Here is a 14,508-nt window from a genome sequence, read left to right as displayed (position 1 = left end):
CTTATGAGCGGTACTCAATTCTCAACACTCAATAGTGCTGGCATCAATGATCCTGAAGGACCAGAAAAAAAACAAAAAACTGAAACCACAATGAAACCACACAAAGCTTTACTTAGTCACTGGACTTTTTGCAGAGTTCAGTAAACTCACAAACCGTACAGTGGCGGATTCAGGCCCGGGCTTCAGGGCTGCAACCTGAGGGCAATTCTATTTTTAAAAAAACTCTGCAAACACTAACCTATACAAAATACAATGTGATGTTAAACCATCCAAAAGGTACCATAAACAGCACTAGAAAGTCAAGGAAATAACACCATTTTCAACCTCACATTTCAAAATTTCTCAGTCTATGGAAGGGGACACCCCTCCCATGCCCACCCCGATTTCATATATTTTCTTATTTCCATATGAACTAAATATTTACCAAAAAGTGTACGTAATAGATATACCATTGCTGCGTTGACGATTTCTGGGTTTGCGTAAATTATACCATAATCACGTGACCTTTCTTATGCCTTAACCTCACAAGACGAAGTCGAGTGAGGTTGCATAAGAAAGGTCACGTGATTATGGTATAATTTACGCAAACCCAGATTATCGTCAACGCACCAATGGTGTATCTGTTTTTAACCTATAGCTCCGCCCAGAAACACTTACTCCTTCGATCTTCAAAACTGAAAATTATACCATAGTCTGGGTATGGTATAATTTACGGTTATTGGAAATTATACTTGGAAGAATTTTACATAAGAAGCGCTGAAGAGCTATAGGTTAAAAGTTTTTATTTCAGGCATTCAGAAAGCGGTTCATGATCACATGAATAAATTTACTTTCATTTTTATTTTTTATTTTTTTTTTTTATCTACACAGGTCTATTATAACTTTGTTGAAGTTTATTGCAGGTATATGTATAAATTTTACCCAATGACATATGATTTGCTGAACAATGGACTGTTAAGAACATTATATTGTACATTAAATCATAAACCTTCCCATTTATTTATTAACAATTTACATTTTTATCTTTCTTTAATCTATATAGAGCAATATTTTTTGGCAAACTGTCACTTCAATTTTTCGAAAACCACGATCATATGTTATACAGTATGGGTATATTGATTTCAAGGTATACATACATGTACCTGGTCTATAGTTGTTCAATAAATTTCTGCAGTTTTAAGAAATCAATGTGTGAATACACCAAAACAGATTATGTAAATAAAAAAAATTTGTATTTAATTTTACATTGCAATAGATAGTTCAATCAATTATGGATAAAATTACCTACTCAGATATGACATTATATAAATATATTTACAATATATGCATCATGCAACATATATTTCAGCTTCAAAAACAATCTTGACATCATTACATTTCCTTACCCTATCTGCCCAGAGCAATTGTAATGGAACTCCTATTCTTGTATGTTTCGAATTTCATTTTAGAATAATATAATTATCAAATTAATTAAATGATTAAATAAACAAATTGCACAGTAAACACTTAGTAAGTACATGTATAACTATAAGGGCTCTGGCTAGGCCGAGATAGACTTAAGTTATGTCCCCGCCCCCTCTGACCTTCCTTATGCCTCAATGTGAATTACTTCAACACATTATCATGTATTTATAGGGGACTACATCAATTATGTATATATATTGAGACACTGAAAAATCACACACAAAATTGGCACGCTGCAGCCGGAACTAGAATCAAGGGCACAAGTCTTTGGATTGTCGGTCCTGTATGCTAACCACCACACCACAATTGCCGTAGAGTTTTCTTTGTGCTTATTGACTTTATATATTGAACTTATTTTTAACTTTATTGTGACATCATCACTTTTACATAGTCATAGCAGGAGCTATTTCTAACTTCTTTTTCCTCAGTCACAATTTTTTATTATTATACATATCTTGTGACAAACATATTTATTATTTTATAATTTTATATAAGGCCACTTAAATGTCACTGCCAATGATTTAATATAAATGAAAGAAAGAAAGTGATCAGAGCAGGAAATCTTCATTGTATAATACATGTATATACATGTATATCCCATATGACTATCTGTAACTCAATAATTTTTAAAAAGACAAGGTAAAGCTACAGTCTCACTTACATCCCGGCAGAGCCCAGGCAGAGCCCCGGTAGACGTCTGGGGTGATCCGGGAACGATCGGGGTATGACCGGGAACAACCTGGGAACATCCGTAACTCTGCCAGCAACATCCGGGATGATCCGGGAACATCTGGCATTCGACCCCGGATGGAATAAAATATTTAATATTACCAGGGTGGTCCGGGATGATCCGGGAAGGTACAGCTTTGCCGGCTTCATCCTTAGCTCTGCCGGGAAAGACCGGGGTTATACCGAGGAAGCACCGTAGCTCTGCAGGCACAAACTGGGGATGATCCGGGGTATGATATAGCCGGTAGAGCTACGGTAGAGCCCCGGTATATGCCGGCAGCGCCCCTGTAACTACAGGCAGAGCCCCGGAGGATAAAGGTAGAGCTATGGTTGATCCCGGTAGAGCCCCGGCAAAGCCCGGATCATTTCAAAAGAATAACGACAATTTGCGATAATTGCACTTGTTTGCTCTAAAACCCTTCCCATTTCCCTTCTATCCAGTATGGCATATGAATTTTTCAGAAAATCATCATGAATTACTATTCTGGAACAATAGATATTATATTAAATAAAAATAATGTATCAATGTTACCCGGGGTTCTGCCGGGGCTCTGCCTGGATCTTCCTGGGCTCTGCCGGGGCTCTGCCTGGATCGACCGGGGCTCTGCCTGGGTCAACCGGGGCTCTTCCGGCATCATCCGGGAACAACCGGTGAAGCACCGGCATGAACCGTAGCTTCACCTGGGCTCTGCCTGGATGATCCGGAGCACATCCTGGGTGGTAAGTTGGGAACTACCGTAGTGCTGCCGGGATGAGTGTGACCGCAACAATTATTTCACCCCGGATCGTCCCGGATCATCCCGGTAACTTACCGGGATGGTCCTAGGCTCTGCCGGGAGTTAGTGAGACCGAGGCTAAACCAGATTACTTTATGTATACATGTCAGTATAAAACACTACAGAAACAAAAACATTTTACATACCCATGATGTCTAGTTGAATGAATTGTTCTCCTTCAGTAATATAATCACTTTGTTTAACTTAATAATCTGAAAAATGAGATTTTTCTCTATGTTAACTAAAATACATCTGGCTTTTATATATTATGTTACTAAATTTATTCAAAATATACAAACTTTATAAGATACTATCATGTCCTCACACTATAATTATATAAATGAAATCATGTTACGTACATTGTCTTGCAAACCTGTACCTTTCATTGTGTACCCTGTCTTGAAATTGATATGCAAGCTCTTAAACATACATTTATCGCATGGCTGTGAGCTTTTCCTTTGTTCTTTCCAACCCATTATACTCAGTACACTTCAATGAGCATTTCAAAACTGTATTGATATATAACAGTACAGTTTTTTCATTGATTCATATAGGAAAAAAAACTTATATATCGGTCTAGTTTTTTTCGCACCTTGTATATATCAATACAGTTTTTTCATAGAGGCTCCAATGGGGCAGTGGTAACGACCATTCCCAGTAGCAAAAAAAAAAAACCCATAAGATAATAAAAAATGAAATCAATAAAATAAAATAAAATAAATATATAAATACAATGAAAAAATATAAACAAAGATAATTAATGAAATGAAAAAAGCCCTTTAATCTTAAATCAATCTTGGGTAACAGTATACAATCCGCCTCTTATATTGGATGTCTTTTGTATATTTTTTTTTGCGGCAGCGAAAAACAACTTGAAAAACTGCCTTATGATAAATAACTGTAATGTAGCTAACGATTAATTTATTTATTTGTTTCTATACAAAAAAGAAAACATGCCATTGCGATAAAACAGTAATAGTATATGAAAACTCGTTAGTTACGGGGTAATAACACTGGCTGGGGTGACATCTCGGGATATTTCTGCAAAAAAATCGTCTCGGCCTAACGGTCTCGACATTTTTTTAGCAAAAGCATCCCGAGATGTCGCCCCAGCCAGTGTTATACCCTCGTAACTAACTCGTTTCATATACTATAACTATTACGTATCACTTTAACTACATGTATGTCTTATCACTGTACCTTTTTATTATATACTTGTACTTTTTTGCATAAGAGGAAGTAGACATGCTTATGCACAATGATAAACTGAAGTAGATCTATTATATTACATATGCAATGATACTATTTTCATTATAAGATCACTGACAAGATTTTAAGTTTATCATCTCAGTAAGTTTTCATTTTTCAAAAATGTTTAGATCATCATGGCCAATTTAATTCACATCTATGTATAAAAGTCATACCATCCTCATATTGATAATAGGACATTTTCTGAAAATTGCAATGGGGGGGGGGGTAGTTTAAGCAAAATGAACATGATAAATAAAGCAGTAAATAATAGTCTTAAGATAATTTTAAAATAGAAGATGGAGTTTAAGATAGAAAATAAAATGTAAATTAGGTATAGAATCTATGGACATTTGCGCCCCAAACCAGTGAGTGCATTGAAAAGAAAAACAAGGTTTTCATCAAACATAGTTACATATATGTATTTGCTGTGGAGGGCTTTGCTCCCCCCCCCCCCCCCCTGTTATTTTCACAGGCGGGCTTTTGCCTCCCTGTCAGGTCTTTTGCCTCCCTGTCACTTTTATGGGAGCACTTTTACTTTTGTCCTCATTGTCATTTTTGGACAGTATGGCTTTTGTCCAGGGGAGGGGGGGGGGACTTTTTTCCTACACTCATATTTCTTATCTATAAAAACACCTTTGCACGTGTAAGTTAACCATGAGTCACGGGAACTTGACTTAACGTTTAACGGTAATATAAAAAAAAAATACTCCTTTACATGTATATACTATAAATAAAGTGTCACGTATTTATTTATAGTATATATAGGGGGTATTTTTTGGATATTATCGTTAATATACAATTCCAAATTCCTGAAACTTTTTACCAATAGTGTAATTTAATAGCAGTTGAATAAGTGTTAATGTACTCTAGATAGAGATATATCCTTAAATTGAAACTTTGTTTGCAAAATTCATTTACAAGAAATATTCTAAGATATATCACATGTAAAATAATATTATAAAATAACTTACAATAAAATGTAAAGCGTCCATGCTTCTTCCCTTGACGCTGTTCATTTATAATAATGCGGAGATTATACTCAGATATTTATATCGGCATAATTTACGTGGAATTTAAAATGAAGAACGTTTAATTATTACAATTAGGATTATAACTAATATTTTATTATCATATTTAACTTTTAAGAGCCAATTATCGTAAGTTTAATATCATTTTGTTTTCTATAAAGTTTCTCAAAGATCACTACAAGTGATTTATAAACGAAAGTAGTTAAAATTATTTTTGGAAATGATTCCTGATTTGAGAAAACAGCATTTTCTTTTAAATTCTAGACTACTGTAACCGTAGAACTTGTATATTTTCATGCAGTTATTATGAGTTTTGTATTTGATTTAAAGAGACTCGATTGAGGTTTTGAGGTTTTTTGACATGACGGGACTGCAAGTTGATGCAGGTCCAGGGTCCAAGGTTATAAAGAAATTATCTAAGCTCAAACTCAAATCTTAGGTATTTGGTTGGTCAGAAAATGCCACAAAATGTACACTGACCAATGAAAATCCGGAGATCTGAGTCAGAACTCAGAAAAAAGTTTTATAATCCCGAGGCCAGATCGTTTGCACACTCCGTTTTTTTTCCAGAATGATTATTATATAATTATGTGAAAAATAACTCAAATCAAAAATGATTAGGTCAAGATCAATTACTAATTAGAATATAATCTAAATATTACCAGTGATCTTGAAAAACTAGATTAGTTAATTATCAATTAGCATTTCTGGGTTTTAACCTCCAATTAATCTGTCTCTGCGTTGACGGGTTGGTGCCAAGATGATTGCTGATGCCAAAATAATGGGGTGGGGGTCATTACGTATGGCCAAATCATTGTTGGAACCATAATAATAGGGGATCATTACTTATAGATATCAAAATCGTTATTGGCGCCAAAATATTAGGTGATCATTTCGTATGTCAACATCGTTGTTGGCGCCGAAATAATGGGGGATCATTCATTACACATGTACATGTATATCCAAATCGTTGTTGTCGCCAAAAAAAATGGGGATCATCCGTTATGGCGCCAAAACATAAATAAGAGCGGGACCATTCATTATCTCCAATCGTTGTTGGCGCCAAAATAATAGGGGAAAAAGCTCAAGCGGAAAATTTCCTCTTTTTTGTCCCTGCTAGGTGTCATTGTGGATTTCAGTTACAATATTCGCTAAATGTCAAGTAAGTTAAGAAGTTATATACATTGATTTTTTCCAGAGACATAGATCTACATGTACATCTCTGATTTTTCTGGCGTGAAGCTTCAAGTAAATTCATTTTTGGGGGGGTTGTGGCCTGGCCGGGGTATTGATTTGTATGTACACAGACCTTTCTTGAGAAAATTCCTAGACATTAATGTGTTATTATGACCTTGAAATAAATTTTAGTGACGTTTCAAATCGTGATTTTATTTTTTCAAATAAAGTAGATCTTCAACATTTTGGTGAGAGAATGAAAATGCAAAATTTGCTTTTACTTGCCACTGCTTACAAGTAGACTCTGTGTTGCCTCAAGTTATATTGATTCGTAATGGTTACATTTATAATTTAATTTATTATATTCGGATTTTTAGGACAGACTCACTTACCATGCAACGAGTGTTAAATGTCTTGCTGAAGGAATCAACGGCTTACATGTACATAATGTTTGGCATGTACGAAATGAAGTATCTACAAACTGTCACGTCACGTATATAAATTGAATTATTTTAAACACACTGCACTGGCAGAATAAACAAAAAATGTTGTTGATAAGATAAGTTATTTAGGCCTAGATACGCACGATCTTTTTTTATTTAATTATCTAAACAGGGAAAATTATCTATAACATTAGATAATTTATTTTCCTGATATAGATATGTCAAAAATCACGCTGTCAATGTCTGATATGCGTATTTGATCATTTTCTGAAAACTGTTCTTACCTAAATGTTTCATTGATATTTTAGCGGACCATTCTAACAGTGGAATTGTTATATGTAATAGAAAGAGCACCGAAACACGAGGCTATCTGATTTGTACGAGGGGGCGTAGCCCCCGAGTATAAATCAGATTGCCGAGTGTTTTGTATTATTGTATCATAGTTTGGGGACCTTTCTGTTGAAAAATTGTCAGAGTTAAATCGTATACATATACATGCACAGTGCGGTAACTGGAGTGCAGGTATCAGTTACCCGCACTCCAGATCATGCCGTTGATTGGCTCATTTTGCTGGGGTTTACATATTGTGAGGCAGAGAAAGAGAAAGCGACAGAAATATCATATTCAGATGCTCGATCATTGGTTACTTTTTCCCGGGTTTAAAATTGTGACAACAGGGAACGTGTTTTTATGTTTGACTATGAATACAAAAGAGAAAGAACACCAAAACACTCGGCAATCTGATTTATACTCGGGGCTACGCCCCCTCGTACAAATCAGATAGCCCTCGTGTTTCGGTGCTCTTTCTATTACTAGTCAAACATAAAAACACGTTCCCTGTTGTCACAATTTTAATCCCCGGGAAAAATGTAACCAATGATCGAGCATCTGAATATGATATTCTGCCGCTTTTTCTTTCTCTGCCGTCAGAATATGTAAACCCAGCAAAAATGAGCCAATCAAGGGCATGGTCTGGAGTGCGGGTAACTGATACCTGCACTCCAGTTACCGCACTGTGCATGTATACATATGTATACGATTTAACTCTGACACTTTTTCAACAGAAAGGTCCCAAACTATGATACAAATACATGTATATTACATTGTTTTTATACATCTATACGATTTTATTATCATTATTCTGTCTTTATTTTACGGTTTGTTCATCAAATCACTATCCGACAGTTTCACGTTTAATATTTTAGCTTTGCACGAGATAACTTACACGAGAGAAACTAAATTCTGGCCAGGTACAGCTCAAATATAAGGGAGTTTAACTACAGACTACCTAGTTTCTTCAGTTAACTCCTCCTGTTACTACTGCTCAAATCAAATTGTAGTTTGTTTTTTTTAAATTTCTCTAATCTGTACGTTTGGTTCCTTATCCTAACCATATGACTGAATTTTACGAATATTGAAAACGCCCATTGGGCGGTAACGAGCTTGCTGATAAATTACATTGATTTCTCTTTAGACCAGCTAAAAATCAATATCTGTTTAATTTATATAATCTTAACATTAACAGTAGATGTTTAAATATTTTAATTTAAAAAAATTTTAAAAATCGATCCCCGGGTTATGGAAATACATGATATATCTGTTAAAATACAGTATATTGACAAAATGGAACACAGAAAATTATTGTTTAATTTTTCCTTTCAAAATTTTCCCCTGCTGATTTTTAAAAAATTTTTTCGGTACTAAAATTTTTTATATAGTTTTTCAAAAAGGGAAAACGTAAACCCCCAACAAAAAAAATGATAAAGTTGCTAAAATTAAATAAAAATTTTTTGATCCGAATTAAAATTCTTATACTTCAAAAATATATCTTGATGTTTGGGGCAAAAATTTGGTAAAAGAAAAATGCGGAAAATTTTCCGGAGGGGGAAGGGGGGAGGGGGGGGCGCATTTTGCTTTTTAATGTGTTTATATTAAAAAGAAAATGGGACCTTTTTTTTTGGTCTACATATATTTATTAATGTATATTAATATATTTGTAAATATTTAATATATACATTTTGTAAGTTACATTTTTAAAATTGGCCTTACGGATTGACTACAACTTTATTCTTATACATATTGTATAATGCCATTTGGTTTGAGGAAATTTGGAAACAGTAATTTAAAATGGAAGTTTTAACAGTAATTTTGACTTAACAACTGTAAAATTCAATGGCTGTATTATTTAATATATTATAAATTTACCTGTATGGATACAAGGAAATTTAATTTCGTTTAAAAACATTTTAATTCGGGTTCAAACAATGACAACTGTTTCTCAATGAGTAAAAATGGAAATATTTGGGGCCCACGATAGAAAACATTTGAATCAGATAAGTCATTTATGTTATTATTTATTGGGATTATTATTGTAAGGTAATTTTTATTTAATTAACGATTGTAAATTTGGATACAAAAAAATCGCAAGCATATTTTGCTCACATTTTAATTTGTTTTTTAAACCAGGTTTTCAACGAACATCGGTTATTGTATTGCCGAAGTCGGCGGGCTTTTGGGTGTCAACTTTTGGTTTCCGCTTAATAACTTATTTTGCTTAGGCCTATTGAACCGCAAACTTGGTGTGTAGGTAGCTTATATCAAGAGGCAGCTTAAGCTAAATTGCCACCCAGGTGTCTGTAATTAATGTCAATGTTACTGTTACTTAAAAAAGAAATTCATTTCTTCTCAAATAACTTGAGTTTGCTTTGGCCTATTGACACCAAACTTGGTATATTGTAGCTTTTATCAGAGGCAGCTTGGATTGCTACCAAGGTGTCTGTGATCAAGGCCAATGTCACTTGTTGCTAAAACTTAGAAATTTAGTTTCCACTTAATAACTTGAGTTTACTTAGACCTATTGACAATTGGTAGCTTATATCAAGAAGCTGCTTGGGATTGGTATCAAGATGTCTGTGATCAAGGTCAATGTCATTGTTGTCAAAAATAGAAATTCAGTTTCCGCTCAATAACTTGAGTTTGCTTTGGCCTATTAACAACAACCTTTCTGTGTGGGTGGCTTATATTAAGATGCAGCTTTGGATTCTACCCATATATCTGGAATCAAAGTCAATGTCATTTGCTTACAATATCAGCTTCTACTCAATAACTTCAGTACACTTTGACGTATTGATACTTAACTTGGCATGTGTGTAGCTTTCATAAAAATAAAGCCTGGTATTGCTACTTAGGTATCTGTTATATTTTTATTTTGAACTACTGAAACCAACTTTCTGTGTTGGTACAAATAGCAGCATCAGTTTTACTTCACCGCCATTTTTCATTCCTAATTCCTGTCATATCAATACTTGGTGATTGAAAACCTGGTTTTCGTCGCATTGTGGCGCTTCTTGATGTTTTTTTTCAAAACTGTGTACCTTGTAACATATAATATCGTTTATGACTATCTCTGTCAATTATGTCGTAACAAGGTTGTTACATTTGACAGATTTAATTTGCTATATCACATATATACGTCAACTTTAGCATTTGATTAAAGAAAATGTTAAATGGGGAAGTTAACGGGCTCTTTAACCTATCAGCCTTTGTCATTTAATGAACTTAATTGCCTATCAAGATAAATCGTAATGTAATCTTTAATAATTTGCATATGGAATATAAGGAGGCGAAAACAGGTTCTAAATGCCTCTTTTTAATTGGTTTTGAACACATGCCAGAAAAAAAAGCTAATTAATGCATTATAATTTCTGATATTTCTCTCTGGCATTGTGTGGTATTGAGCATAGTTAAAATAAATCGGCTAGTGGCCATTTCTTGTCATAATTCACATATGCATGGATTCAAAACTGTAAACATTCGCTGCATTTAATTACGCAATTTTAAACTAACATTAGAGTAGAGAAAACAAAGGTCTGTATGTAACTCAAATTCAAAAAAACATGCATATGTTTTTCATTGTGCATTTGTCATATGTAAAGTTTACGTTAAAATTTTACTTATAAAACATACTTACACTATTCTTACGCCTGTTTAAAGGGACTCCACTGAACGGTTTTTGATTATTCTTATTGTGAAAACTACCCAAAATGGAAAAGCGTCACTCGAATCGGGCGAAAAATAGCACAAAAGTACGATTTGTAATAATTTCTGAGTAAATTTCTTAACTATCTTTTACATGATAATTATACATGTATATCTTTCTGTTTTTATTGCTCCAGCTGTTCTGAGTTAAAGAAATATAAAAATTTGTGTTTGTAGGCTTTTGGGCCTCAGTGGAGTTCCTTTAAATTTGAGAGAAAAAAACATTCCATGACACAGTTTGTTGCTTCAGACCGACCATAACTTCTTCCTCGATATAAAAAGGCAGTTCATATCGACGGAAACGGCTAATTTCACATGTTAGTGTTATCTTTTGTTAGATCTTTTTTAGCTAAATAAAAAAAAACAAATATTTCTTCTTATAGAAACCATATCTTTTTGCTAAATATAACTGTTTAACATAATACATGTCTTCTCCACTAGAAACACATCTTTATATTCTGCCCAATACATATAGAACAATATTTTTCTGCTCAACATGAAACAATTATTCTTGATATTTCTGCTCAATAAAAAACAACTATTTCTGATATATCTGCTCAATATAAAACAAGTATTTTTGATATTTTTGCTCAATATAAACATTTTTTTCTGATATATTTGCTCAATATAAAACAATTTTATTCTTGAATTTTCTGCTCAATATAAAACAATTATTCTATATATTTCTGCTCAATATAAAACATTTATTTCTGATACATCTGTTCAATATAAAACAATTATTTCTGATATTTCTGCTCAATATAAAACAACAATTTCTGATGTTTCGGCTCAATATAAAACAATTATTCTTGATATTTCTGCTCAATATAAAACAATTATGTCCGATATTCTACTCAATGTTAAACAATTATTCGTGATATTATTTTGGCTCAATGTAAAACAATTATTCCTGACATTTCTGCTTCATATAATACAATTATTTACTGATATTTTTTCTAAATTTAAAAATATTTCTCATGTTGTGCTTATTATTAAACAATTAATTCTGCTTAATATGTTATAATCCTGTGTTTTGCTAAGTTCAAAACAAACATTTTTGCTCAATAAAACATTTTTTTTTCAATATTAACAAAACATTTTGCTCAATGTATTCAATATAATTATAACAAATATTTCGGTTCAAAATAAAACAAATCTTTCAATTCAATATTAAAAAACTATTTCTACTCAATATAAAACAATCTTATTGTCTAATATAAAACACAAATTTCTGCTCAATCTTTCTACTCAATGTATAAATTTATTTTGCTTAATGCAGAACAAATCTTTTTGCTCAATAAAAACAAAATCTTTTCGCTCAATAAAAACAAATCTTTTCGCTCAATAAAAACAAATCTCTTCCCTCAATAAAAACAAATCTTTTCGCTCAATAAAAACAAAACATTGTAGACTGTCAAATTAAGTATGAGTAGCGTAGTCATATAATATGTGTATATTTATCAAGCCTCACAACAATGTTATGCGTTCTACGTACGAGTACGTATACTTCAAATTACCCTCATCTGGGTGAATTTTCACGCTTCCCCTTACAGAGTGAATTTTGGCGACAATATTTAAAATCAGGAGATATTTTACTCCGAATAAAACATCACGGTGTTCATCTTTTGCATTTTTTATCAAACGTTGCCTTTAGAATGCTGACATTTTTCCGTTTTCCATGACGAGTAGAATCAGTAAGACATGCAATATCTGTTAATATCTGCTTATATTCAATATCACTAGTGTTGCGATACAGTCTTTCTAAATACTGCTTGAATATCGCCAGATGGCAGCCACATTTCATTGGGTTTTGCCTCAGGTCTACTAAAATTTTGCCCATATCTTTCAGCTTGTGTGTAATGACTGGAGATACGGATCTTATTTGATTGTTATGAAGATCTATGATTTCTAGTTTGCACTTTTTAGGGTCAGTCGGAAGGTCAAACTCAAATGCCCTTAGAAAATTATTAGAGAAGTCAATGTGCCGTAGCGCTGGAAACTTTCCTGAATGAAGATTTCTGAACGCGCTTGGCACGTGACCTACCTCATTTCGAGACATATTGTAAACTTCAAGAGATGGAAATTTGGAATATTCCGGAATCAGTTTTAAATGATATTGTCCGCTCTTCCTGCTTCCACTTTCGTCAAGGTATTTCAAACTTTTATAAACGCAAGGATGTGTTTGCTGAGAATGGCTGTGTTTCATGTTTCCCAGGAAACTGTTTTGTTTAACACCGTCCCTCTCTTCTGGGGTCATTTTTAATTCGTAATGTATATCTTTAAAAACTAATTTCTCTAAAGTTAATTGACCACAGTCGGCGCTTCTAGAAACTTTATTCATTCGGTCCCCAAGCTGAAGCATCTTACGAAGGGGGATTTCCACAGACACGTCAGACAATATCAGAGTTTTAAGTTCGTCGGCAATATTCAACTCATTTGTCATCTCCGACAGAAATCCAAGAACTTTGCAGTTATATATTTCTAGACTAACGACATTCCTGGCTTTAAAGGGCCAAGGCAAATAAACTGTACCACCAGCGCAGTAAATTCGTACTGAATACTTTTTACTATTCTCCTTTCCAGACCAGTTTCTGATGTCACGATAGTCAAGAAATTGTCCGTTATTGACATTGCATTGCATCAAATTGCCCGGGTAGATTGCTTGTTGCATGCCACACATACCGAGTCTTCCATGGTCACGAGGCTTTAATCCAAGAGAAAGCGTACATAGATTAAAGACAAACAACGAAATTATACCAGCGCTCGTTAACTTCAAAAGACACATCTTAAATTTGCACAAAATTGATTGTTAATTAAATATCTTAAAATTCTATCGTAACGAACAAGAATTTTGCAGGCACACAAATATATTCGTTATCAAATACTTATTTGATTCGACAAATCAGTGCTGTTCCAAAGCTTTATATAGCAATATATCAAGGTCACTAGTTGTCTTGTTAACTCATTATAACGCGACTATTAAGCAGTTGTTAGTTTGCACGTGACAAGGAAGTCTGTCGTTTAAGTAAGGTCTCTACTATATCATCGTAAAGAGGGGAAAAAGCAATCAAAAACAATTAATATGGTTTATTAGTGTTCCTTTGTTTTCAAAGAATGTTTTAAGCGGAAGAAGCTTTTTGATGGAAAATGATTTATTCAGATATATCTTACCTATAAAAAGTTAAATATTTTCAAATGTTGCACCTTAATTTGAATAAAAACGTAATTTCTGTAAAGAACTTTTGATTTGTGGTTAAGTCACACTAGACCTGCACTTTCACTGCGTTTGCAAGGCGTTGTTAAATTTAACAAAGCGCCGCGAGATCGCATTAAAAATATGACATTTTTTATGACATGAAGAGTTCACGGCGTCTTCACGGCGTCCTCGCGGCTATATCATGGCGATGCTACGGAGCTTCCATGGCGTTTTAATTGGCGATTGTCTACGTTCGGACTGCGCTTCTACAGCGGTCTTTGCGCTTCAAGTGCGCCTTTGTGGCTGAAATCGTAAAGTTTCGTAAAAGTGCCGTGCACACGCAGTATAAGCGCGGTAAAGACGCCGCACAATCTTCGTACAAGCGCTGTGGATAACCATCGCGTTCA

General features: G+C 33.8%; 2 protein-coding genes across 2 annotated transcripts in view; both read right to left on the bottom strand.

Moving 5' to 3' along the window:
* LOC132720403 (sacsin-like) overlaps positions 1–3,191 on the bottom strand; it is a 40,704-nt gene extending 37,513 nt beyond the window's left edge. Inside the window, exon 1 of the mRNA XM_060704533.1 lies at positions 3,116–3,191. Within this exon, the coding sequence (XP_060560516.1) occupies positions 3,116–3,119 (4 nt within the window). The 5' untranslated portion in view covers positions 3,120–3,191. The remainder of the gene's footprint in view (positions 1–3,115) is intronic.
* Positions 3,192–11,317: 8,126 nt separating this feature from the next.
* On the bottom strand, positions 11,318–13,844 carry LOC132720402 (uncharacterized). The gene has a single exon (XM_060704532.1). The coding sequence runs from the start codon at positions 13,688–13,690 to the stop codon at positions 12,524–12,526; it is 1,167 nt and encodes a 388-aa protein (XP_060560515.1). The 5' UTR covers positions 13,691–13,844; the 3' UTR covers positions 11,318–12,523.
* Positions 13,845–14,508: the final 664 nt, after the last annotated feature.

The sequence above is a fragment of the Ruditapes philippinarum genome, unplaced genomic scaffold (genome assembly GCF_026571515.1).
Source record: "Ruditapes philippinarum isolate M1 unplaced genomic scaffold, ASM2657151v2 ctg5345_1_1_1_1, whole genome shotgun sequence".
Taxonomy (NCBI): Eukaryota; Metazoa; Mollusca; class Bivalvia; order Venerida; family Veneridae; genus Ruditapes; species Ruditapes philippinarum.
This window is presented reverse-complemented; position numbering and strand designations above follow the sequence as displayed.

Bases quoted from the DNA above. Each gene is read 5' to 3' on its own strand.
- LOC132720402 (XM_060704532.1), bottom strand. From the start codon at position 13,690: ATGTGTCTTTTGAAGTTAACGAGCGCTGGTATAATTTCGTTGTTTGTC.